Below are 26724 nucleotides of genomic sequence, written 5' to 3' on the forward strand. Positions count from 1 at the left end.
AAGAATAAACATATCACTAAAATAAATATCTATCCAACATAATAAATGAAATAATAAAAATAAAAGTAGAAATATATAAATAAAAGAATAAATATATATCCTACATAATAATAAATAAAACAAATATATAAATGAATAAATATATATTTTTATAAGAAATAAAAGCTTTTTTTTTTTTCATTTCCCCCTACACGAGTTTCCGTCAAGAAAAATAGATATTTTGCTTAGATTTTTTTTTGCTTCTCCATTTCTGCTTGCTGTTTTTCCATTTGCTGTTTTATTTGCTCGCTATGTTAATCGTTATGTTAATGAGGTGGGCTGCCTTCACATGACGTCAGACAACTTCCGTTTTGACTCGAAGCTGTGTATCTTTATTTCCGGTGGGTGTAGTTAACGCTGTTTCTCTAAAGCAGCTGCCACAAATACGATTTAAAGATATATTACTATTTGCAAACAATTTTTCTTCATCAACATAATCTAAACTGGACAAATTCCTCGCTGAATGATACCAGTTTGACTACGAAGGTACGTGTTTTTGTTTTTTCTAACTGTTAGTTGACATGCTAGGATAGCAATAGTAATTTGTTAGCTGGCTGACATTACGTAGCCTTTCTGTTTTGGGAATAGAACGTATTTAGGCTCTAATCTTAATCAGATGTTTATAGTATAGACTGGTGTTGCCACACGTCATGTAAAATGCATGATCGTATTAAACCCTCCTCACTAACGCTCGTTTCACCTCCCGCTAAGTAGCGACATTACCTGAAGCCACAAGTCCAAAACTTGACAGTTATGCCAAACACCCGCTGCTCCACCACGTCCTGAGAAGTTAAACTCCTGCTACGATCAAGACATGAGGAGGAAGACGCTTTTTAAGATAGATATTAACGTTTCATTGGAGAAATGTGATGATATATATATATATATATATATTAGGGATGTGCCGATTAGGTTTTTTCCTGCCGATACTGATTCCGATCACCCATGAGGGCCGATCACCGATACCGATCACATAATTATTATTATTTTTATAATAAACACTACCGGTTACATTATGTGGAAAAAGGAACCATGAATTCATCTTAATTTAGACAAAAACTTGTTTTTAATAACTTTTTCCAAGAAGAAAACTAAACAAAACAGGCATTGTGCAAATTGTACTGCTATCAATAATACTATCTTTAACAGACTGATAACATATGGAGGCTCTGAAGAGGCTAAATAATGCAAAGAGTCAAAATAAAACCTCTCAACATTGCCAAAAAATTCAAGTATAAAACTTAACATTCAAAGTCAAATACAGGATCCATTACAATAAACAATCCTGAGTTACTGAATGAAAACTTCCTGATAGCATGGCGGCTAGCTGATTACTGCTAGTTCTGATTGGCTGTTTCTGACTGAGCAGAGTAATTATGCAGAACAGGGAGGAGATTGATCATTTTTTCAAAGATTATCTGTCTCATGTTAGGACAGCGAAAATTTTAATACGTATGTAGAATTCATTTTTTTAGGTTAGATGCTGCAGCTTTAAACAGAGGTTCGGTGTGAGAGTCACTACCAGGTGGAGCAGAAGCGGCGCTCCGTCTGTGAAATATTACTACCTGTAGCGCGTAGCAGCTGTTCAACAGCGAGAGCAGAACCAGCGTCTTACATGCAATTTGAAGACTTAAATAATTTTGCGGGTTATTTGTTTAGCTTTCTGACCGTCATGCCTAGAACTGCACTGCATATATATATATTTATATATATATATTAGCTCATTAACTTCACATTTCTTCAATGAATATTTATCAAATGTTATGATTAGAAGGTAAAGTTTCTTATACTTTGTCTTCCTGCGGTTGTAGACTTGGCAGCAGAAAATTGATAACATAGGAATAATAACTTTATATCCCTTTTAACAGGTTACACTTGATTCTGCTGTGGAAACAAAGTTCATGAAGTTTGTGCTCAGCTGGGAAAACCCTGTGGATCACATGGTGGGACTTCTGCTTCAAACTGCTCACTACAGTATAGCATCGTCTCCATCATCCACCAGTTCACTGCAGGCTGCCATCCGCCAAGGACCCAACATGGACGTCTTCTTAAGTTGTAAACCCTGAGTACATACAGTTGAAATACAATTGATATGTCTTTTGTAACTACATTTTCTCTATCAATGACTTAAATTGTTAACTGTAGTAATTATGTTTGTGTAATGTAGTAACCATGTACAGTGTTTAATATAATTATTAAATGTTTTAAAGAAACAGTCACAAACTTTATGTCTTTGTTCCACAATGGCAGCTTTAATTTTAGCATTTCTTCTCCTCCACATACTTTGTTGCCAGATGTGTAAAATTTACAAAAAGAAGCAATTTAAATGTAAAAGTAGCACATATGTAGATTAGTCAAGAGAAGCTATTAACAATAGTTTTTACAAAACTCTACACAACATCAATTCATTTATTAATAGATACATATACTGTAGATATTAACTACAGAATAGATACACAAAGATTTCATTTCTAACAGCTGCTAGCAGTAGTGAGTGTTCATCCAACAAGTGTGACTTGCAGGAGCAGAGAGGCTCTGTACTGGTTTGTCCTTTTAAATCAAGAGGCCCATGATACTTCACTAACAAGGACCACGCCACAAACCTGTACGTTTAAAGATTTATTTATGAATGCATTAGGGAGGAAGGGGAGAGGGATTAAAGGGTGAGGGGATGAGGGGATGAAGGGATGGACGATCTTGATTCGGTCGTCTGGGAGAATGACGGAGGGCTTGGGATGTGGACACTCTGAGTGGGAGTATGTCTTCAGGAGGCGGTTCCTCTTATTTATTCCCGAGCCAACATAGGCTCTGATTTGAATTGAGATGAGAAAGAAATGGGTTGCGAAAAATCACTGAGGTTATACGGATGCGTGAAAGGTACACCTGTGATGACCGGCGAATTAAAACTTGAACCGTCTTGTAGGAGATAGCCTGAGTAGATGTTGAAGAGGCGGCTCCTACGTGAAAGAATAGGCGGAATCAGGTTTGAGAGAGATGCTGGACTTGACTAAAATAGCTTGGGCCGGACTTAAGTGACTGCATTATGGGATGCTGATGTGAGGCGTGGACCTTGAGAAGAAATGGTTGCTGAATTTCTGATCTGAATGCGAAGATGGGCTCATATGGGTTGAGGATGGAAGAGATGAAGTAGGTGAGAGAAGCGAACTGATCAGTTAACTACTCTGAAGACTGATGTCTAAATGTTATGACGATGAATACCTGACGAGTATGGGTGGATAAAGAATTATGCTTGAAGAAAGGAACGGGGGAGTCGGTTGGACATTATAGAAGACTGAGGGATCGGAGATTAGTGAATTTCTGAATCTGAAGCTGAGAGTCGGAATTTGAAGGAAATGATGGGGATGTTCTGAGTTACTGGAATGTGAGCTGCTCGAACCTTTAACTGATGCTGCGCTGAGACCTGAATGAGTCTGAATAGAAAAAGTAAGCTTCTTACGCTGATCGTGTCCACAAAGTTTCGCTGCCGTAATGATGAATTTGAATGAGAGGTGAAATGGATTCTAGGCTGTTTGTTTCGTCCGTTTGTTTCTGGATTGGCTGCCAAGCGTCGGAGGGAGTTGGATGTCTTCGGGTTGAAGAGAAGTCGTTGTAGGAGAGAAAACTTGCCCTTGCTAGAGAAATTGAGGATGAGTGAGTCTTGAATGAGAGGGGTGTTGACTGGAATGTAAGGTTTCTCTGAGGAGTGATATGAATGGCATGGTTCATGGAACTGTTAGAAACTGTTCAGTGGGTACGATTGAGAAGAATAAGTGGTTTCGCGGTTACGTGATGAACGGAGGTGAGGTAAAACTGAATTGGAAGCTCCTTCCTGAGACGTGCTGATAATGTCGGAATCAGGGTGAATGAAAAGGACTTTGAAGTGCGGGTGATATCTGCTTTAGAGAGCCCGTTGCCTTGGCTTGCTGAGCGAATGAATTTGGTGATCTTATCTAGCCTACTTTTGGCTTCCGTGGCTACAAGTGAGATGACTGAGTTAGGGCTTAGGAGACGATTGAGATGAGAACGATAGTAGATAATGGATGGATGGATGGATGGATGGATGGATATTGAATTTGGAACGTCTATGCGGGAGAGAAACCCTTGGATGAATCCGTAAGAGAGAATTAAACTCTCCATTAGGATAATGTCTGAGGTAGGAGTGAGTGCGTTCACCTTGGTTTGAAGTGAAGAAATTGTTCTGGAAAGCTGGGAGAGGACTGGGACTGGAGTCGGAGAATCCTGCAAGGAAGCTGACGTGGATTGGTGGGCGGCGGGTTGCGGCTGGAGCCTGAGCTTCCGGGATCGTTGAGGTATTGCAGATCATCTTGCCCCCGGGTATGGGACGGCGTGGCCCAATTGTCGGTGCCCTCGGAAGTTGATGGGCTTTCGAGAAAGATTGATGTCTGAGTTTTGGGTTGATGTGAAGGGGAGGGGCGGTGGGGGATAGCCGTTTCTCGTCGTATAGAGAAAGGGATGGATGGATGAATGTGGATAGGTATAGAATGAGGATGGATGGATGGATGGATGGATGGATGGATGGATGGATGGATGTGAATGGATGAGCAGATCTGGATGGTTGGATGGACGGATGGATCTGAAATGGATGAATGGATGCAGGTAGAGGGATGGATGGATCAATGATTGAATAATTTGGTGGGTGGATGAATGGATGGAGGGATGATGGGGGAAGGACGGAGAGATGTGAATGGGTGGATGAGGATGGATGGATGAATGAATGAATAAATCAGTGGGTGGATGAGTGGATCGAGGTATGTGAATGGATGGATGTGAGGATGGGTGGATGAATGAATGGATAAATGAATGAATAGATCGATGGGATGAATGAATGAATGAATGAGTCAGTGAGTGGATGGAGGGATGTGAATGGATGGATATGAGGATGGGTGGATGAATGAATGAATAGATCGATGGGATGAATGAATAAGTCAGTGAGTGGATGGAGGGATGGATGGAGGGATGTGAATGGGTGATGTAGGGATGGATGGATTGATGGATGAAACGAGGATGGAGAGGGAGAGTAATGGTACGAGTAGTTGCTGGATGAGAGGAGTGCCACATAAACTGCGAGAAAGACATGCAGGGGTGAATGCGGACGTACGATTCAGGTTGAAAGAGCCCGGTATGGCCCTTGATGAAATGGTAGAAAACTGCCTGATATCTGGGCTGCGGAGAGCATGCGATGTAGATGGGAGCCTGATCTTCTAGATTGAAGAATCGTGTGAAGAATGATGAAGAGATAGCTATGGAATTCAGACCAGGGACCTGGATACTTGATGTGAAGTTCCTTTGAGGTTTGCAGCGAGATGTGGACGTCCTCTACGATTCTGTTGTTGAGAGAGTCGTCTCTTCTGCCGTCGTCTGTTGGGGTGGCAGCATCGGAGTCGGGGACCTAGAAGTTCGACGGCCTGATGAAGATTGGTTCAGTTCTGTAGAAGACTAGAGGTAATTTGGATGGCTCCGGCTAAGCTGAAATGCTGTGCTTGTGTTTGGCTAAAGCCTAGAATATAGAGCACATGGCTATGGTTCTAAGGTCTCTGCTCTGGCTCCCTGAAGCTCGGAGAGTAAACTACGAATACTGCTAATAGTTTATGATCCTTGAATGGCTTTTGCCGAAATACGTAGAGATTTGCTTTTGAGATGGTTATTTGAATAATGTTCGCATGATCCCCGGCCTGAGAAACCCGAGCATCTTGGTTAGAGGTTTCTTCAGATTTGTGTAGTACAGATCGCTGCGGAGTATCTTTCCTGCCAAGGTACGACAACATCGTTAGAATTTGATGGTGAAAATGATGGTGAAGCGGGAGAGGGATGTTATGGTATGTTATTGCATGAAAGGGACGGAGCTTTGATTATGCATGTTAGAGGGATGAAGAACGAAGAGAGAAGAAGTGAACGGAGGGCGGATGGTAGTCAGTTTGGGAATGGAGTGAAACCTAATGTAAATCGTTACTGCTCAGACTGGTAGTAAACTTAAAGACAAGTGAAGATGTACTACTGACCTGCTGAGGTATTATGGAGTGGACAAACTTTTTTTTTTTTTTTTATATGAATTTGAACTTTGAGAAGCTTGGGATTATAGTAATGAAATTACAATGCAGAAAGGGTCTTTGAACTGAGAGGATGCAGGCAGAGTGTGTGATACAACCTGGCTCCGCTAGGGGGAGCTGTCAGGTGACGTCATCGAGGATGCTGTTGGACAAAGCGGGAGCCTGGGATGTTTGAACTTCGGTGGTGGTGGTGCGGTTGACTGTTGAGTTTCGGAGGAGGAACGCTGAAATGAGGATACGCTTGGCTGAGAGGCTCTGGAAGTTCGCGGTGATCCGAGAAGAGTCTGGCACTCGGGTGGAGGTCTGAGCCGGCGTCGGAAATGACGTCACCGGAGATCGTGGATGAGGAAACGGACTTGAACTTGCTGGGCGGCTGAAAAGGATTAGTTTCTCCTGTAGAGAGCGTTGGAGGCGAGGAATTGAGACTTGGATGGGTTGATGTGCCTGCGATGCAGTGCTGAGGTGAGGAAGTGCTGGTGTTGTTCAGCTGAATGGCTCTGGGCGGTGCCCCGGAAGAACGAGCCTGCTGTCTGGCGTCTCTTGGCCTTCTGCGTTCGCTGAACTGGAATGTTGGAGGTGGAGGGCGAACCTCGGACTGATGTAGGAACGGCGCTGATGAGGTGCGAGACGGAAGATGAAAGAGCATGCAGCGTTTGCTACTTGGAGCTGACTAATTGCTGGAAGAGGAAAAGAATGTCCGCGGCGGAAGGAATATTGAAGAACATCGTCTGAATCTGAAGGGAAGAGCTGGGTAGCCACGTCGCTTTCAGTGGTGAGTTGAATTACAGGCTTGTAATCGTAGCGGAAGTCACAGGTCTGACATTTGACGAAACACGACAGACTGAGTAGAGTGGGTGAGCGGAGTATAAATAGGCCGCTTGGAGAGTTAGAAGTGTGGTTTGGGCGTGGCCCTGCTCCCGAAACTCAGTTAAAGTATTTAACTCCACTTTGACTAGGCAGCAGATGTCCCACAGCTGATTGACTGAACCTGCCATGGACAGAGGAACAGGACCATCCCAGATATGGTGGGTTGTTAGTTCAGCTACTGTTGAGAAAGATGGACAACAAAACAAAAGGAGAAATTATGAATCACATCAGAATATGTAAATTATTTGGCAGATGGTGCTTAAATCAATATTTAAAATGCTTTTCTAAACAGTGTTGGAAAATGCAAGTGATTTTAGTGAAACTTTTAACGTTACAGCACTGACAGACAGCGGTGTATGTATTTTCCCAACTGGCTAAAGCTGCTGCTAGCTAGTTTATTCTCCGATCGGAGGCTGTTTATTTTATACAGAGTTAGAGAATGGTGAATTGACGATGAGTAATAACAGCTATCTAACACTTAAATGCTGTTATTATTAACCTTACTTTTTATTGTATCCTTAAGATAATGAGTATCCGTGAATTTTTCAGTCAGGTTTCCTGAGGCAAGGACTGTTGAACTGAGGCCGAAAACGCCAAGTAGGCAGGCATTCACAATCGATCTGCACACGGATCGTTCTCTTCCCTGTTTATTGACCAATAGTAGAAGAGCTGGACATAGAAGGCAGCCCACCTCATTAACATAACGATGCAGCAGAAATGCAGCGAGCAAATGAAACTGCAAATAATACATCAAACGGAAAAACAGCGAGCAGAAAAGGGAGAAGCAAAAAAAATCTAAGCAAAATATCTATTTTTCTTGACGGAAACTCGTTTAAGGGGAAATGAAAAATAAAATATATATTTATGCTTTTATTTCTTATAAAAATATATATTTATTCTTATGTATATATTTATATTTATTTATAATATAAATATAAATATAATATATTTATATTTATACATATATTTCTACTTTTATTTGTATATTTATTCTTTTATTTATATATTTATTGTTTTATTTATATATTTATTCTTTTATTTATTATGTCAGTTTTGGTCCTCCATAACACAGAACCTATTCAAAAATATTACCAGAAGTACAACTTCAGAAAAGTATTGTTGATATATAATATATTTTTAAAATGTACATTTAAAATGTATATTTTTTCACAAATACATGCAAAATGTATTTTTAAAAGGATTATTCAAAGTATAATTTTAGTAATCTATTCGATTAGAATTTAAAGTAAATTTTAGAAAAAAAATTACTTTTAGAAAGTGTACCAAAATAGATTTTTTAAAAGAGTGTTAGAAGTATGTTTTTAAAAATGTACTTTAGAAAAATACTGCATATTTAAAGCATACTTAATTTATTTTCAAAAGAGAGCTGTTTCATTTTCTAGAACTGTGTCTCTCAGGGTTGCAGCATGTTGGAGTAGCTCCTATTTAATTTTCTTTTGGGATCAATAAAGTATTTTTGAATCGAATTTTTATTTGAGCTCTTGCTCTTGGAGTAATTTTGCTAGATTGATCACTCCAGTTGTCTTAGGGATAGTTTCATGAAAGAGCTTTAAAATGAATTATTTAGCCTAAGATAATATTTTCATTTACATGATAAAAACAAATTAAGGAGCTGTATTACGTAAGGTCGGCTTTTATTTTTTAGCTTTTTTTATCATGTTGTAATGTTATTCCAACTTCAAAAACATACTTAGAGTGTTGCTTTAATTCTTTCATACATGTTTGAGAAATTCTTATTGCCAACGGCAACCACTCTACTGTGAAAAGCGCTAGTGGGCCTGTTACCACCTCTAACACAGCTGTAGTCCTGAGCCTTCCAAGCTTCTGCCTTACAGAGCAGCCGTCCAGCCGTCCAGCCGTCCACTGTGTCTTCATCTCTCAGTTCCTCCAGACTGACAGCATCAGCAATAAGGAAACAACTGGTGAAACTTTGCATCTGCAGAGCTTATTATATTAACTATTCCTCAGTCCGATGCTCCAAAGAAAGTTTGTAAACGGCTTAAAGGTGAAATGTTGTGATTATGCACTGAAGGTGAAGTGACGGAAAGAGCAGGAGCTTCTTAAAGAAACAGAGACTTCATTTTAAGGCGTCAAATTCAAATTTCTTTTAAAGGGGCAGTATTATATAAAGTCAATTTTTTTAACTTTAGATCAAGTTATAATGTTATTCTCTCACGCAAGGTGTTTTGATTTCCTCATTAAAATATATCTGAACTAGGGTGCTGTGGTGGCACAGGGGCAAAGCATGACCCACATATGGAGTCCTTAGTCCTCTTGGCGGCAGTTGCAGGTTCAATTCCCAACCTGGCGACATTTGCTGCATGTCTTCCCTTGTTTCATTACCCTCCTTCCTGTCAGGCTACTTTCAAATAAAGGCAACTAGAACCAACAAAACCTTTTAAAATACCTGGACTGTAGCTTTGAATCTTTCATGCATGTTTAAGGAATCCTTCAATCTCCTGTGGCAACCATTCAGCTGTGCAAAATGCCTGGGTGGACCTAGAGCTGCATTTGAGACGCAGCTCCTCCTTGGAGCTGCAGTTTCCAAGCTTCTGACTCTGCAACTCAGTTTCTTCAGACTAACTAGCAGAAATTAGGAAACACCTGGTGGAACTGAAAAACTGCTAGACTCATTATAAAAGCTACTTCTCACTACAACACTGGTGAAAACATTGTTAAAGGGTCAGTTGAGGAGCAATGTTGTGATGACCTTCTATAGGCATAGTCTAATTTTTAAAGACTGAGGCCCAATTTAATGGTTAAATCAAGAAGTAAAACAAGGCATATTTCATATACATTGCATTTAACTGAACTTAACATATTTACTTGATTACGCTTTGTGCCTGGAAAACACATATAGCTGCCCCTTTAAGTTATGTTTGATATGCACAGCACTTTTATATCCATTGAAGGTGACAGCTACTTTATTGAGGTATAAAATAGAAGTGTGTACCTGGAAAATGAAAGAAGATGAATTGTTTTAATAGGTTCAGGAGTCTGACTCAGATAAACATCCCAAAGTGTGCTGAAATCATTGTGCACCTTTTCCAGTTGCAGTTCCACTTTATGGAACTGCAACTGGACTTTGTAGTGCTATTTTGTGCTATTTTGTGATGGCACTACAAAATCCAAAGTATTTTGAATTTTCTCTGATGTTCAGTTCGCTAACAAATCTATAAGGACCGTCAGACATGCATGATGAATATACTGTCAACCTTTCCCAACAGATTCATGCTAATATTGAAAATTCATGGAACGAGGAGGAAGTGTGGCGGGTAGAGATGTACGTTTCCTTTGGGATCATGAGCTTTGGGCTCATGTCCCTCCTGGCCATCACCTCCATTCCTTCTATCAGCAACTCTCTCAACTGGCGGGAATTCAGCTTTATCCAGGTACAAACCTGTCTTTCAAGATGTGTTAATCAGTAATGTCTGATGAAAAGATAAAGGTGGATAATTCAGATTTGTTTTTGTATTTAAGCAAAATAAGCTTTATTTTGTTCTTTTTTGTTTCATATCCCAATATTTTGTCGATTCATTTTGAAAGATAACCAAATAGTGCCTGTCCTAAACTGATGCAGTAGATGTTCCTTTTAAATGAACAATTTTCGATTAATAAATTATAAAACCTCAAATGGCCTAAACCTAGTCAACAATTACTGATGCAATGTTTTTTAATTTATTGGCAGGAAAATGTCTGATAGAAATTTATGTATGCATGAGAAATCAAAAATAAAAATCTGTTCATTAGTTTCAGCCTGTTCACCATTGACCAGCTGAAATTAAGTAATATCTTATTTCATGGTTTAGTTTGATAGTAAAATGTATAGAAATAAAGCACTAATACACTTGTATGTAACCTAGTTCGCATTGCGTGACAGACCCAGTGTCTGAGCCTGTTAAGCAAATTAAATGTTCATTTAAAACACAGGGGGAAAAAACACAGGGAAATGATGAGACACAACTGGTGTAGGCCCAATCCAATACTCGCATTTCCACCCTTGTTTCCTTCAAATGCAAGTTCATGTTGAAGGGTTTGATGTTGAAGTCTGTCCCAGTTGACCACATCTGTCTTCCCCTCCCCCATTTGGGGTCACATTATCACATTCTAAGCATACATCCAGACAGACTTTGGGGAAGCATATTACCTGCAATTCATGTGACATTTTGAAATTAGTTTTATTGAAAATGAAAGCTATTACAAAAAAACAATAGCATACTCACAGCAACAAATGTATAGCAATCTACAGAAAACAGAACACATCTCCTTTTGAAAAAAAGACATGTTATAGGGTTACTATCTGAAACTCTTCCATTAAGTCACAATTTTGTTCCACTTGTGTTCTGCATCTTACTCAGAGGCCTTTTGAAGAAGGAGTTTATTTGTGAGAGCAGTGAATGAGAGGGAGCATTCTGCAAATCGACATTTATGAGTATAATATTTTGATACAATAATTACAACATTGACTAGAAGACAGCATTATCAGAGATGCAATATGTATATAGCAGATGTGGGAATGATTGAATTGTCTGACTGTTCATTGCAGCAATCCACATTATTAGCAGAAATAGAAAACCAAACTTCAGTCTTGGACCGGCCCTGATATGGCATATACAGTATAATGAGAGGATAAGACATTGTCAAACTTTTGACAAAGCACAAGGATTTGGACGAAGTCAACAGCCAGACAGAAGAAGAGGAAGAAGAGGATAAGGACATTTGCAAGTTTCCATCACTCAGACATCAGCACTGTAAAACATTTGAGTCACATTTAATGGTGTACATTATCGTCTACTCTGCTCTGCTCCTGAGTTTCAAATTTATAACCTGAATGTGTGACTTTGTGAGAGATAAACGTACTAAGTTGTGTTAGCCTTTTATTAATTTTGTCGAACTTCCAGGAGTTGAATGAAGTTTTTATGGTAGTACTTAAAAAATTTGAAAGAAGACAAAAGCAGGAAAGGGAACTGTTTTCCAGAGTGCTTAGCGGCAGTGTTTTTGTATCCTGTGTTGCACCGTGAGTGAGATGGAAGTGTGTTACATTGACCTGACTCCGGTATGTTATTAAGGCAAATCTTAATAAGACATTTTTATTTGCTATTTTTTATTTGCTTTATTTGAAGACCCCTTTATGATGGACACAAAATTTGGATCTAGCGTTTCCTCGCCCGGACGCGGGTCACCGGGGCCCCACTCTGGAGCCAGGCCTGGAGGTGGGGCACGATGGCGAGCGCCTGGTGGCCGGGTTTTTACCCACGGAGCCCGGCAGGGCTCAGCCCGAAGAGGAGACGTGGGTCCCCCTTCCGATGAGCTCACCACCTGCCGGAGGGGCCAAAGGGGTCGGGTGCATTGTGCTATGGGCGGCAGCCAAGGGAGGGGACCCTGGCGGTCTGATCCTCGGCTGCAGAAGTTGGCTCTTGGGATGTGGAACGTCACCTCTCTGGTGGGGAAGGAGCCGGAGCTAGTGTGCAAGGCTGAGAGGTTCCAGCTAGAAATAGTCGGCCTCACCTCGACACATGGCTCTGGTTCTGGAACCAGTCTCCTTGAGAGGGGCTGGACGTAATTCCACTCTGGAGTTGCCCACGGTGAGAGGCGCCGGGCTGGAGTGGGCATACTTGTTGCCCCCATCTGGGCGCCTGTACGTTGGGGTTCACCCCGGTGAACGAGAGGGTAGCCTCCCTCCGCCTACGGGTGGGGGGACGGGTTATGACTATTGTTTGTGCTTACGGGCCGAACAGCAGTTCAGATTACCCACCCTTCTTGGAGTCCTTAGAGGGGGTACTGGAGAGTGCCCCTCCTGGGGACTCCCTTGTTCTACTGGGGGACTTCAACGCTCACGTGGGCAATGACAGTGAGACCTGGAGAGGCGTGGTTGGGAGGAACGGCCCCCCCGATCTGAACTCGAGTGGTGTTCTGTGTGTTGGACTTCTGTGCTCGTCACGGATTGTCCATCACAAACACCATGTTCAGGCATAAGGGCGTCCATATGTGCACTTGGCTCCAGGACACCCTAGGCCTCAGTTCAATGATCGATTTGTAGTTCAATGGAGACAGCATCCTCTGTGGATCGGTTCCTCCTATAGACAAACTAGTGCCTGTCCAGACCAGCAGGAAGATTATCCTTGATGTGTTTTAGGATGAGCCTCTCAAAGCACTTCATTATGACTGGGGTTACTGCAAATGGGTGGTAGTCATTTAAGCCAGTCATAGCAGATTTATTTGGTAATGGCACAATGATGGAGGACTTAAGGCAGACAGTGGAAAACTACAGGGACAGATTGAAAATGTCTAAAAAGACCCTGCCAAATGGTCAGCATATAACTTCTGGGTCCTTCCCGATACCTTGTCTGGTTGTGCAGCTTTGTTGGGGTTAATCCTTTCAGAGAAGAAGTCACCTGGTTGAGCTGCAGGATTAGGGGCTGATGTCTCTCCTTTAGTTGGATGGGAGGATTGCTTTCTCTGCCATTAGTGGCGTTAAAAATCTAGAGAAGAAACTGTTCAGTGAATTGGGAAGAGAGGGATCCCCACTGAGCCACTGGCTGGTGTTCTTATAGGCTGCCATAGTCCCGAGTCCTTTCCACATGTTTTATGGGTGGTCGTTGAACTGTTCCTCAATGCGCCACCTGAACCTAAGTTTTTTTCAGCTGTATTCCTTTTTTCAGGTCTCTTCGGGCATTAGTGTAGGCTAACTTGTCAGATGACCTGTAGGCAGCATCACGGGCTCTGAGCAGAGACCAGTTCCATCCATCCACGGCTTCTGATCAGGAAAAATCTTTGCACTTTGCCAGATATTCCAGGTCAGGTGAACGGAAGTTCCAACAGTTTTGACGGCTGTGCACCAGGAGTTATGCACAGACGTTAGCTGAGGCTGCAGCTCTGTCTGCCTGGAACAAAGCTCCACTGCAGCGTCGGGATGTTACTATCCAACCATATTTCAATGCATATATATATATATATATATATATATATATATATATATATATATATATATATATAACCAACAGACAAGGTGTAGGTTGTGCAAGGAGGCCCCTGAGACAGTCCAGCACATAACAGCTGGGTGCAAGATGCTGGCAGGGAAAGCGTACATGGAACGACATAACCAAGTGGCGGGCATAGTGTACTGAAACATCTGTGCAGAATATGGACTGGAAGCCCCGAGATCAAAGTGAGAAACACCCCCAAAAGTGGTGGAGAATGACCGAGCTAAGATCCTGTGGGACTTCCAGATCCAGACAGACAAGATGGTGATGGAGAACCAACCGGACATTGTGGTGGTGGATAAAGAACAGAGGAAAGCCGTTGTGGTGGATGTAGCAATACCAAGTGATACAACATCAGGAAAAAGGAGCATGAGAAACTGGAGAAATACCAGGGCCTCAGAGAGGAACTGGAAAAGACCTGGAAGGTGAAGACCACAGTGGTGCCTGTGGTCATTGGGGCCCTCGGGGCAGTCACCCCCAAACTGGAGCAGTGGCTCAAACAGCAACATCAGACATCTCAGTCCAGAAATGTACAGTTCTAGGCACATGCAACATACTGGAGGAGAGAAAGAATTTTTTTAATATACGTATACTACTCCCAAAGGAGAGTTCATAAGCTCCGACAAGAAATCAGAGCTCATAAAAGTCAAAGAAACAAAACTAAGCAAACAAAACTTTTAGTTGATATAAATACATATATTAACTAAATGTATAACATTTAACAATAGAATAAATGTATCCAAATCAACTAATATATGTTGTATTGAAACTAAAGTGTCGTGCTTGTATAAGAAAATAAATTGTGCATAAAAAGAGTTACCGACTTCAGAGTGTGGCCATCACACTAAACAAGACAGCAAAAACCATAATAGAAACCACACAGGCTTATCACGCATCGCCCATCACTGTCTATATGGAACCTCACCGGATTATTGAAGGACCTCCTTATTTCACATTCAACTTCTAGATCCTTACGATCCCAAGCCTGTAATCTTCTCCACCTTCCTCGATCAACACTAAGGACTATGGGTGATGGAGCATTTGCTGTGGCTCCTCGTCTATGGAACTCTCTCCCGGACTATTTGAGAGCCTCGCAATCATTGTCCGATTTTAAAACTGGCTTGAAAACCTTTTTTAGACAAGTGTGACCAGCAGGTGAAGATCTTTTTAAAAGTGACAAGATGCTCCCGAACACAGACTTACCAGTGCACAATATTTTATTAAACAATTCTTTAAAACATTTCTTTTTGAAAACGAGGCTTCAGGCCTACTACTCGGCCCCTGGAACAAAAGGAAAAAGGACAGACAAGTTCAGTTATTCCAAACATGCAAAAGAAAAAGAAAAACAAAAAGAAAACAAATTAGTACTGCAATAACAAAACAAAATGGTAAAAGAAAATGCTTCAAACAGTGGAGCAAATCGTTGTCATCTGCTTCCAAATGCCCTTCTATGGGGCCAGAGGAGTAATGCCCCGCCCACACAGCCGGCCCAATCCGCAACAGGGTAGTTGAGGGCGGCCAAAACAAACAACAGGAAGACAAGACAAGACAAGACAGTAGAGCGTCCAAAGTGCTGCAGCTCCAAACACTATCGGGTGCCTGAAACAGAAAACCCATTAACAGTGGACCCAGATAAAACAAATCAAAAGCTAAATAGCAAGTAGCTTACCCAGGGGTGGAAACACAGCCTAACCCAGGAGGAAGCGGGTCAGCAGGTGAGGACCAGATGGAAGCCGCACGCCACAGCAACCCCCAGCTGCAGCCGGCAAAGCCATCAGAGCCACACTGCAGAAACGCACGACAGGTGTAGCACCCAAAAACCAACCATGATCTCAGCCACGGATTGCAAAACTGCCACTTACGATCGCAGACGAGTCGACCAAACCCACAAGCCGACATGTAGCCGCCGACCGTAGCAACAGTGGGAGAAACAAAGACGCAGCACCCTGCAGCGGCCCGCCCAACTATAAAGGCATTCACCCCGCCCACCGATCAACGGTGCCTGGTTCACAGAGTGGGGGAGGGTGGAACACCATCCCACCACACAAGCCTACTCCACTCTTAAATGACTGTCTTTTTTGTTTGTTTTTGAATGCTGATTTTATTTGTTTTTAGCTGCACCGTGTACCCCTTTGAGATTTTTGTTAATGAAAAGTGCGTTATAAATTAAATTGATTATTATTATTATTATTACAGGCAGCACCCTGCAGACATTGTGACCCAAAAGTCGTGTACAATATCAGTGCACAGGTGGACACAGGCCTGTTTTCCATTTTTGACGTGAATTGTCTTTTTTTTTTCTCCATAGACCACTCTGGGTTACATCGCCCTTCTCATTGCTACTATTCATGGCCTACTGTTTGGCTGGAGACGGGCCTTGGATCAGGATGCCTACCGCTTTTACCTACCCCCCAGCTTTGTGGTGTCCCTAGCTCTGCCTGTCTGTGTCATACTGGGAAAGGTGCTAATGTTGCTTCCCTGTGTAGGTCACAAGCTTCACCAGATTCGCAAGGGTCTGGACACCAGTCCCTGCAAAGCCCGGCGTCTGGAGCCGGTTGGCTCAGCAGCAAACATTTCACCAGAGAGAGTTACCATTATGTGATTTACTCCAGTGTTTTGCTCATTGATGTGACTAAGCACTTTGTGGTTTTATCCATATGAACATACCAACCACTGTCTTTCTCTCAGCAGTTTTGCTGAGTTGTGTGCTGTGTACATGTGACCATGTTAGGTCTGATGTCACAGTTTTCTCCAAGTAAAGCTGTAGCACTGAATAACCTTACTGTCAGCATAAAAAGTCTTCTTCTAGTGTTTTATGAACACAATGCTTTCATTCTTTTATACTTTTATTTGAAATTTTATTCCAATTGGTTAAATTCTTGTTCTCCTAAGTCTGGTAAATCATGCTTGTGCCCGAACGTTTGCTAATCTCCAAGAGAAGCTCTGTCATTATTATGTAGTAGAAATAAAAACAATGTTTCAGCAGTTAGTGAATGCTTTAAACTAATAACAGTCCCAGTGACTCATTGAGCCATCCATGTCCACTGAGGTTGATGGGTTTTATTTTCAAGCATTTGCCCTGAGAAAGAAGACGAAGTGGAGCCTGTCCTTTGAAAATCTTGCATACATTCTAGCACGATTCACCTGCAATGTGACGGATATCCTGTACAGTTAGCTGAAAAACAAACTTTGGTTTGGTTGTTCGAAGGAAATGCTAAAAATAAAACATACAATGACCTGGTCGATTAAGAGTGTACATTCTGAAAGTATGGAATTCTAAAACCGTTCAGTTTTGGGGTTAAAGGTCACTCCACTCTTGCACCTCAATAGGTTCTACACATGGAATCCTCACTTGAGTTACAGTTTATGTTACTGCTCTTCTTTTGGTGGATCTCAACCAGTGACATGCCGTCAGGGAAGGCAGGTGAGTCTCTGCCTCACCTGTCATCATGGATAAATAATATATAATGATAAGCTCATTTACATTGCTATATTCACCCTGTGGTTTGCACTATAAAGTATTTATTTTTCATTTAGCTTAACCAATTTTGATTATATTTTTCTTCATAATTGCTGAATTTTCACAATTTTCCATTCAAATGCAGCTGGTGAGGCAGCAGGAAGCTGAGCCTCACCTTGGACTGTCCAACATCTCGCTAACTGCACTGGCTGCCACGCGATGAGAGAATGATCCTCCTGTCTGTTTGTTGCCAATAAAATGGCTAAAAACATTCAATATATAAACTGATTTTCCATAATGCATTTATGCATATAATGTACTGTGTTTTTTGTCACTGACTGTGTGTGATGGATTTCGTGTGCTGAGGAGCGATAAGAAACGGCAAAGACCAATTTTATTGCCTCATGGCAGGGGGCGCTCATTATCCCAGACATTAGTCTTGTGACTCCACATCTCCAGAGTAAGAGACAGCGAGCTAGCCATACCGTAAATAAGTCAAGTGTAGCGATATATTTGTTTTCTCCTCTCTTCTGATGTCAACATGGATCACTACATTTCTACACTTAAACAGTTTTCTAAAGTGGATTTTCAATCGAAGCAGGAAATAATAGATAAAGGAAGACCAACACCAGAGCTGAAAGGTTTGCTTCAAATTACGATACAAAAGGTTATTGCTTTTTTCAAATGAGGTACAAGAAATGACAGGCTTTGTGAATGTCCGCCTTTTCTGCTTTCCTTGCCATCTTTTCTCGACTTGTGTTGAGGATACACTTGGCTTTGGATGAACTGATATTTTGTGCAGAATGGGTGGTGCATGGACTCAAGGGTGTAGGAACGAGTCTGTCATTGGGGGGGACGCATATCGGAAACCTGACAGATCAGTAAATAGCTTGAGCAGAAATGTCAAACAATTATGCCATCAACACATCAGCAATGCGTTACTCTAATTTGACCCTTGTTTCAGTAACAACTACCGTATTTTCCGTACTATAAGGCGCACCTTCAATAAATGGCCTATTTTAAAACTTCTTTTATATATAAGGCGCATAAAATAGATGCTACAGTTAGGGTTGCCACCCGTCCCATATTGAACCGATACGGGACATGATTTGTTCCATACTCTACAAATGTGGATGTGTAATAATAAAGAAATGGTCCCCGAGTTCTTTATATACTAGGCTGCCCCAGTCATTGTTTCACTCATGGTGTTGATGTTGCGATATTGTGCCCAACTGCTTTCTGGGTAACACAGACCAACCGACACGCTGCCGCGGCAGTCTCTGTCTCTCTTCCCCCCCCGGCTTTAAATGTATAGGGACTGGTCCCTTGGTAACCCTAGTTGAAGCATCCTGGATGAATATCTAAAGCCACTTTGTTGACATAAAGAATGTTAACAAAACAGTCCGACTCCGGTCGGCGAGGAGAGCCTCCCGCGACTGGGCCGGTCTCTGGTAGCACAGACAGGCTACCAGATTCTGATAGGTCTTATTGGTCAAAAGACATTTGATTATTGGTCAAAATGCATTGATATAAATTGACTGGTAACTGAATTGGTTCTACCTCTTTCTAAAACCAAAGTAGAAAACGGCTCATAAAATAGGACTCAGCAGTTTTAAACTCAATACATCAGTTTGACCAACAAAAATAAAATCTAAAAAACAAGTTTTGTTCTTCTTGAACATCTCTCTACATCAGTGCAACAGTTTGATCTACAAAATAAATAAAAATGATACTTTTCACATCTAACAGACCTTTAGCTCCTCACTGTTAACTCAGTCTCACTTCCAGCTCTGCATTCAGTAACTTACCAAACATGAGCCATAAAAACACTGAGGCAAAAACCTAAATGTTTTTTTCCCCTGTCATTTTCAGCCGCAAACATTTAACTAAAATATCTACAGATATGTGTTTCTGTCTCTGCCTCCCTCTGACTCTCTGCAGCCTGATGTTCCTGCAGGGATTCATGGATTTACAACAGACACTACAGTCATGTACAGTGTCAGATTGTGAACTAAATGTAAAAAGTATGTTTTTATCATACAGAATGACAATTTACACAACTTAATTTTCAGATGTATACATTATTATACATCTCAACTCTATTTACTGTGTAGCAAAAAATTTCATTAAAATATTCTTAAACCTCTCCTCAAGCACTTTTCTTATTGTCCCCTTATAGTGTGGAAATAATGAAAAAAATATTGAAACGTTGAAATAAATCAACCTGACATCAGTCTTCACCTGTTCTCCTTTCTGATTTTATTGAAATTAATATAATTTTTATATCTTCACACTCTGAAACTCCACCTGGCTCTCCTGTCTTCACTGACCTGCTCTTCATGATAAAATAGTTTAGTTTATTTAAAAATTAAAAACAGTTAATACATATTTCAATAAACTAAATGAAGATCTCACCAGAGCTTCTTCACCTTTCTTCATCATTCTAGCTCTGCTGTTCTCCTAAATACCTATATAATATAATATAATATAATATAAATACATGTTAAGTGGTCGAGTATGATCAGGTGTTGCTCACTTTAAATGATAAAAAGGCTAATTTTGTTGCTGTTTCAGGCTCATTCTAAATTAGCGGTTCTCAACGTGGGCGGTACCCACGAAATCAAGAAATCCTTCCATGGGTTATTACCCATGGAAGGATTTCTTGATTTCTTTATTTAATAGATAGAGAGCGTTCATTTTATAGCGTTAACACGGTGCTGTAAGTGGTCCGGTATGAAACCGGGGTGATAGAACAACACAGCACTTTTAAATTTCAATAATCAGAATGCAGAAATTGTTTCCGTTGTTTTAAAAGGTTTATGTCAGTCTGCCTTTTCCCCATCAATACGCTTCCCGACTGCCCTGCACCTTAGGGGCTTTGAAAAAAAAAAGACGTTCACATTGCGCAAAACTCTGAAACAGGAGAAACGGGACATAAAACGGAGCATAAAAACAGAGAATCCGACGCTGAACAGTGAAAAAATCAACACATGATGTGAAACACATGATGATTAGGAGGCGCAGCAGGTGATGAGTGAAGATTACTGATGGTCAATAAACGATAAAATAAATCTATCAACAGGAAAGAAACTAAAGTGGACATAGCAATAAACCAAGAGAGGATAAAACTAATCAAATGAAACTAAATGGAAATGAATGAAGAATAAAATGCAAGAATAAACTAAGAACCTAAAGTAAATACAGAGGAATAAACTGGTATGGCAAGACCTTTCGAGCAATAATTAATACAGAGACTGTATGGCAAGAATAAACAGACACTATTTCCAGATAAAAGGTAAAATAATATTGTTGAAATGTCATGGGTTTGTTGAGACCACATCTAGTACTGAGAATAAATATATCTTACAGACCATAACACAGTGGTTCTTAACCTGGGTTCGATCGAACCCCAGGGGTTCGATGAGTCGGTCTCTGGTTCGGCGGAGCCTCTGCCGCGGAGATAAAGACACACTTGTGTAAAGTCGTGATGACGCCCCGCTTTGCCAACACTTGCTGCAGAGGATCACGTTACATTGCTTAGCCAATCAGAGGATCAAGAAACATTGCTTAGCCAATCAGAGGATCAAGAAACATTGCTTAGCCAATCAGAGCTGCGGAGGAGCCCTGATTGAAGGAGTTCCACTTTTTTTTACCAAATTCTATAGTCTAAATCTGCTCCTTAGTCGCATCTTTTCGGGGTTGCTACTGCCTCTATTGGCGTGGGGGTGGTAACACAGCTAATATAATTACATTACTAAATCAGAATACCGCAAAGTATGTTGTGTGTCGGGGGGGGGGGGGGGGGTGGGGAATAAGAAGGGTTCGGTGAATGCGCATATGAAACTGGGAGGTTCGGTACCTCAAAAAAGGTTAAGAACCACTGCCATAACAGTAAAGAACTGATCACTTTTATGTTTTTAATTAGATTTGATATATTTACTTCTTCAATATTATTTTTCATGTCAGTGTTAATGTCATGAGGCTGACATGAACTCTACACAGAAGGAAGAACTTTTTATATGCTGATAACACCTACCATTGTTAAAGTTCAAACGTTGTAAAGTGGTATGGCTCAAAAGTCTTCAGTCATCTCCAGATCAGGTCAGCACTCTCTTGGAGCCTCCCACTGCTCTTCTTTCAATGTAGATGTCTTCTCACTTACCTATGTGCCAGAAACAGTAAATCTCTCTTTCCTTTCCTTGGCGTCTTCAGTTGACCTTCATCAACCACTTATGTCAAATTGAATCTCTTGCCTTATTGGGGTTGTCCCACCTGCCGTCACCCTCAGAAAATCCATCAATTATTTGCCCATATAGCACGCAATGGTAATTCAATGTTGAATTATGGTTAGAATGGTTGATTTTTGGTTGAGGTCGACAACTGACGGTAGATCAACCATCAAACAATCATCCATTTCTAGCCAATTAACTAATGTTGAAAAGATGTCACTGAATTGATGTTTTGTGAACAAATTGAAATGCCAACGTCTGATGCAGTGTTTTTCAACACTGGTCCTCCAGGCACGCTGCCCTGCAAGTTTTAGGCATTTCCATAATTCAGCACATGATTTCAATTGATGGCTGATTTACAGAGTTTTGCTGAAATTAAAACATCTGAAAACATGCAGGTCAGTTTGACTTGAGGACCAGGATTGGGAAAAACTGCTAAGCAATTTTGAATGAAAGTATGTTGTTTGTCCTAACCCAACCATCCCCGCCCCACACCTCCACTCCCCCTAAACACCCAACGTTCCCCCTTTCCTTGATCCTCCCTAACCCTATTAAAATGATCTGCTCTACTTCAGGTTAACTCTAGTTCCTCATTTACACAGAAATCCAGAAGAAATCTAGTGTTTAATATATATGTTTTATATCTTATTACCATCTTATTTCATAAATGCTAAGCTACTATGCTTTCCTTATATCCATCCATCCATCCATCCATTTTCTTCCGCTTATCCGGGGTCGGGTCGCGGGGGCAGCAGCTTCAGAAGGGAGGCCCAGACTTCCCTCTCCCCAGCCACTTCTTCCAGCTCCTCCGGGGGAATCCCAAGGCGTTCCCAGGCCAGCCGAGAGATGTAATCCCTCCAGCGTGTCCTGGGTCTTCCCCGAGGCCTCCTCCCGGTGGGACGTGCCCGGAACACCTCACCAGGGAGGCGTCCAGGAGGCATCCTGACCAGATGCCCGAGCCTCAACTGGCTCCTCTCGACGTGGAGGAGCAGCGGCTCTACTCTGAGTCCCTCCCGGATGACCGAGCTTCTCACCCTATCTCTAAGGGAGAGCCCAGCCACCCTGCGGAGGAAACCCATTTCGGCCGCTTGTACCCGTGATCTCGTTCTTTCGGTCATGACCCAAAGCTCATGACCATAGATGAGGGTGGGAACGTAGATCGACCGGTAAATCGCGAGCTTTGCTTTTTGGCTCAGCTCTCTCTTCACCACGACGGACCGGTACAGCGCCCGCTTCACGGCAGACGCTGCCCCAATCCGCCTGTCGATCTCCCGCTCCCTTCTTCCCTCATTCGTGAACAAGATCCCCAGATACTTAAACTCTTCCACTTGAGGCAGGACAAAGGTATATCAATTACCTTTTAAAGACCCTTAATGTTTCCATTTTCTGGTATTCAGGCTTGTCCTGCTTTCTTGGAAAGTCACATTGAACTCCAGCCACAAATCAGAGTTCCTCCTTTTTCACCTCACCTTTACTTTTAGACATGGTCTGAATTAGCAAAGATACTTTAAATCACATTTTCATTCCCTTCCATCAATCAGTCTTTTCAGGGTAAAAAATATTAGTATCCCACATATTGGGATTTCCTTTTTCAGGTCACAGATCAGATTTGCTGTCATGTCCTGAACTCTGGGTTCTATTCAGAAACTGGATTCAGGTATATGCTTTTCTTCCATTTGATGCTGAGATTTCAATTCCTCTTGTCAGCTTCCTGTTACATACTAGTGTTTTGTGAAAGCTGTCTGGTATTTGGGACTGTTCATTTTATCAGCCTTGACTAAAACTCCAGTCTCATCCAAAGAAAAACAAACCCAAATCACAATGTTGCAACATGTTTCACTGTCAGCATGGTCTTTTGGTTTTCATGTGCCCAACATTGCTTTCTGGACTGTGCTTTAAGCTCAATTTCATCAGGTGTGTAAAAATTTTATCCAAGGCTTTTTCTGAAAACACAAAGCTTTAGTTATAGATCTTGTACCACTTGGATTTTAGTTTCTATGAGACACTACAAAATACATCTAATAGAGTGGTGAAATGTGGTGTCTTATGTTGCAAACACATCAAATATGCTTTTTCTTAACCAAGACATGCACCTGCTGCAGCTGGAAACGGCACACTGTGTCTGAAAAGAAAGTGAACAAGGTGAATAGTCCAGAGTGGCAGCTCCACAGAGCACTGAAGGTGACACTTTCAACTCATGGTTCTAATGGTCCATTCAAAGGCTGTCTGCCAGAGACCATAATCATTTTGGGTTGGTCTGTAAATAAGTTAGACTTGGCCATAACAAATCTAGGCATTTGTGTTATTGTAGTCATCTCAGACATTTTCCAATGCTGAGTGTTCATGGAAGAGTTCAATTTGTACTTTCATGCTTATTTTTAATCAAGCAGGAAACAGGAAGCTGTATTACACACTGCCTTTAGAGTGTCAAGTTAGGACATTGCAAGTTTAGATTTCTAAAAATAGAACATTGCATGCAGTTATCTGCATGCAATGTTCGTTCACTACATCTGCTTTAGATACAGAGTCACTGTTTGGTTTGAAAGGAGCTGGGATGTCCAGGATGACACCAGGAGCCATGCAGCATCTCCATCAGAATCAGGCAGTCGCTGGAGCATTTCATAGCTAAAATAAGTAAAGAGCTGAAGTCTCATGGATGCAGCATCAATGAAAGTACATGGCCCCAATATGCTGCCGCACTGAGTGACATATTTCTAGAATTTATTCATAACAATTACATTAAATTCAACATACAAATTATCTAAAAATCAAAAACTTAAGTAGGAACTGAAATGTTTCTTAAATACATTTTTCCAAGAAGAGGATTAGGGCCACTGAAAAAAAATATATAATTCTGACTTTAAACTCAGAATTCCTTTTTGTCAGAGGCCCCAATCCTCTTCCATCGTATTCTTGATCATTGTCTAAAAAATATATTTACAGCTTGAGAAATACAATATGCGAATTGGGCCTGATAAATTAATCTGGTGCAGAAATAAACACCTTAAGATACAGACATACATACGTGTGTGGTTACAACAATTATAATTAAAACATTTAAATCAATTTTAGATAACAAAAAATACATTTGGAGGTGTAAAACAAGGCTAGTTTGCCGACTGTTGGAAAGCAGAACCCAAGTGTTAAAGTCTGGATGTTTAAGTTTGAGGCACATTATGTCCAAACTGAAAGCTGCCATCTTGTCAGGGTTTCGCTGCACAACACCATCTAAATTGCACTGAAATTCTCTAAAAGTCGAATAATAAAATAACAAAATCACCTAGGAGACCTTAGGAGCTCCAGCTGATGCAGCACATCCTCGGCACTAGGTCTGCAGCGGACATCAGCGCTCCAGCAGCGGCCCAGCAGCGCCGCACGTCGCTTCCCCAGCACAGAAACAAACACCGGGTGGTCGCATACAGACGGCCGCAGATTGTGCGCCACAACAGCATAGAGGACGTGTTGCCTGTCACCCGTGTAGGGGGGCTCTCTGGTCAAAAGCTGCCACATGGTTATCCCCAACGAGAAGATGTCCGCTTTAGGAGACACCTGCTCGCCTTTGAGCAGCTCCGGGGCTCGGTGTGAATATGTGCCACATCCGTGGCTGACCTGGGGGCTGACGGCGCTCACTTCACAGTCACGGTCCAGCTTCAGTGAACAACCAAAATCGGCAATTTTACACACTTCTCCCCGTGACACCAGCACGTTGGCTGGTTTGATGTCCAGATGCACAACACTGTGGGAATGAAGGAAGCTCAAGCCCTTCACGATGTCTGTGGAGAACTTCAGCCACCGGTCCTCCCCGAGCTCCTCCGAGCTCTCATATATGATCTGCTGCAGATTTCTGCTGCCCACAAACTCCATGACGATCGCGCCGATCGCGTCATCCTCCAAGTCCGCCAGCACGCACGTGCTGGCGGCGATGATGCGCACGACGTTCTTATGGTGGAGATGTGCGGCGTTCAGCTCAGCCCAGAAACTCTGCCGGGAGGCCAGCTTGTTCTTTGTGCTCTTTTTCACTTTCTTCAGCGCAACAGTTTCTCCGAGGTACTCCGCCTTGTAGACGGAGCCGAAGCCCCCGGAGCCCACAACTTCCACGGAGCGCAGCTGATCCCAGTAAATCACGGAGGACCAGAGGCGGCTTGCGACTTTACCATGTAACCGCTGGGGGGGGACCTGCAAGGTGGACCCTTGGGACAGCTGGAAGAGCGGGCTGCTACAAGCCGCGATGTCTGCAGACGGGTAGATGTCTTTCCGTAACAGGCGCGTGATGGGAATAGGAGAAGGCATGGCGCGTGATCTCACACAGGTGTGTTCAACTGAACTGACGTCACCTTATCCAATTAATCATGCCCTGGAGGCAATGCATGCTGGTTAGGCTCTCGTTCTCTAAAATAAATACCTGTAAATAAATATGCAAATTATCAAATATATCAAAAACAATTTCAAACAACTCAGCCCAGCTCTACAGTAATTTAGTAGAGGGTGGTGCTCAGGTGGCATTGGCTTTTTTATGTAACCTTTCAAATAAAATAACTGTTTATTAATACAAAATAAACAATATGGATGTAAGCAGTGACATATATAAAATGTTGAGTAATTATGCTCAAATTTCCATAAACATTAGCTCAGACATTGCAGAAATCTAAAAGTATAATGTTTCCAATCTTTGGATCCAGATACCACATGAAGGCAATTCAATGTCGAATTATAGTCAGAAAGGTTGATTTCTGGTTGAGGTTGATGGTGGATCAAACATCAAACAATCATCCAATTCTAGCCAATTAACTAATGTTGAAAAGATGTCATTGAATGGTAAATGGACTGAACTTATATAGTGCTTTATCCAATAATTTTTGACCACTCAAAGTGCTTTACACTAGAGTCACATTCACCCATTCACTCTCACAAGTGCTCACACATTTATACACCGATACGCAGCTCGGTAGGTAATTTGGGGTTAAGTGCCTTGCCCAGGGGCACATTGACATGTGACAGGAGGGAAGCTGGAATCAAAACTACAACCTTGCCATTGCAAGCAGACTACTCTACCCACA

At 41.8% G+C, this 26724-nt stretch overlaps 2 protein-coding genes across 5 annotated transcripts in view; one reads left to right on the top strand and one right to left on the bottom strand.

Moving 5' to 3' along the window:
• steap2 (STEAP family member 2, metalloreductase) overlaps positions 1-17740 on the top strand; it is a 58086-nt gene extending 40346 nt beyond the window's left edge. For 3 of the 4 annotated variants that reach the window (XM_081601607.1, XM_008438238.3, XM_008438239.3), the window contains 2 exons: positions 10223-10387; positions 16287-17740. In XM_081601607.1, the coding sequence (XP_081457733.1) occupies positions 10223-10387; positions 16287-16580 (459 nt within the window). In that variant the 3' untranslated portion in view covers positions 16581-17740. Of the gene's footprint in view, positions 1-1907; positions 5436-10222; positions 10388-16286 lie in introns of those variants that run through there. The other variant, XM_081601608.1, reaches the window with a different exon arrangement.
• Positions 17741-24356: 6616 nt separating this feature from the next.
• On the bottom strand, positions 24357-26598 carry mos (MOS proto-oncogene, serine/threonine kinase). The gene has a single exon (XM_017301746.2). It carries the CDS (start codon positions 25955-25957, stop codon positions 24944-24946), a length of 1014 nt encoding a protein of 337 aa, XP_017157235.1. The 5' UTR covers positions 25958-26598; the 3' UTR covers positions 24357-24943.
• Positions 26599-26724: the final 126 nt, after the last annotated feature.

The sequence above is a fragment of the Poecilia reticulata genome, chromosome 20 (assembly GCF_904066995.2).
Source record: "Poecilia reticulata chromosome 20, P_reticulata-male-v2, whole genome shotgun sequence".
NCBI classification, from domain to species: Eukaryota; Metazoa; Chordata; class Actinopteri; order Cyprinodontiformes; family Poeciliidae; genus Poecilia; species Poecilia reticulata.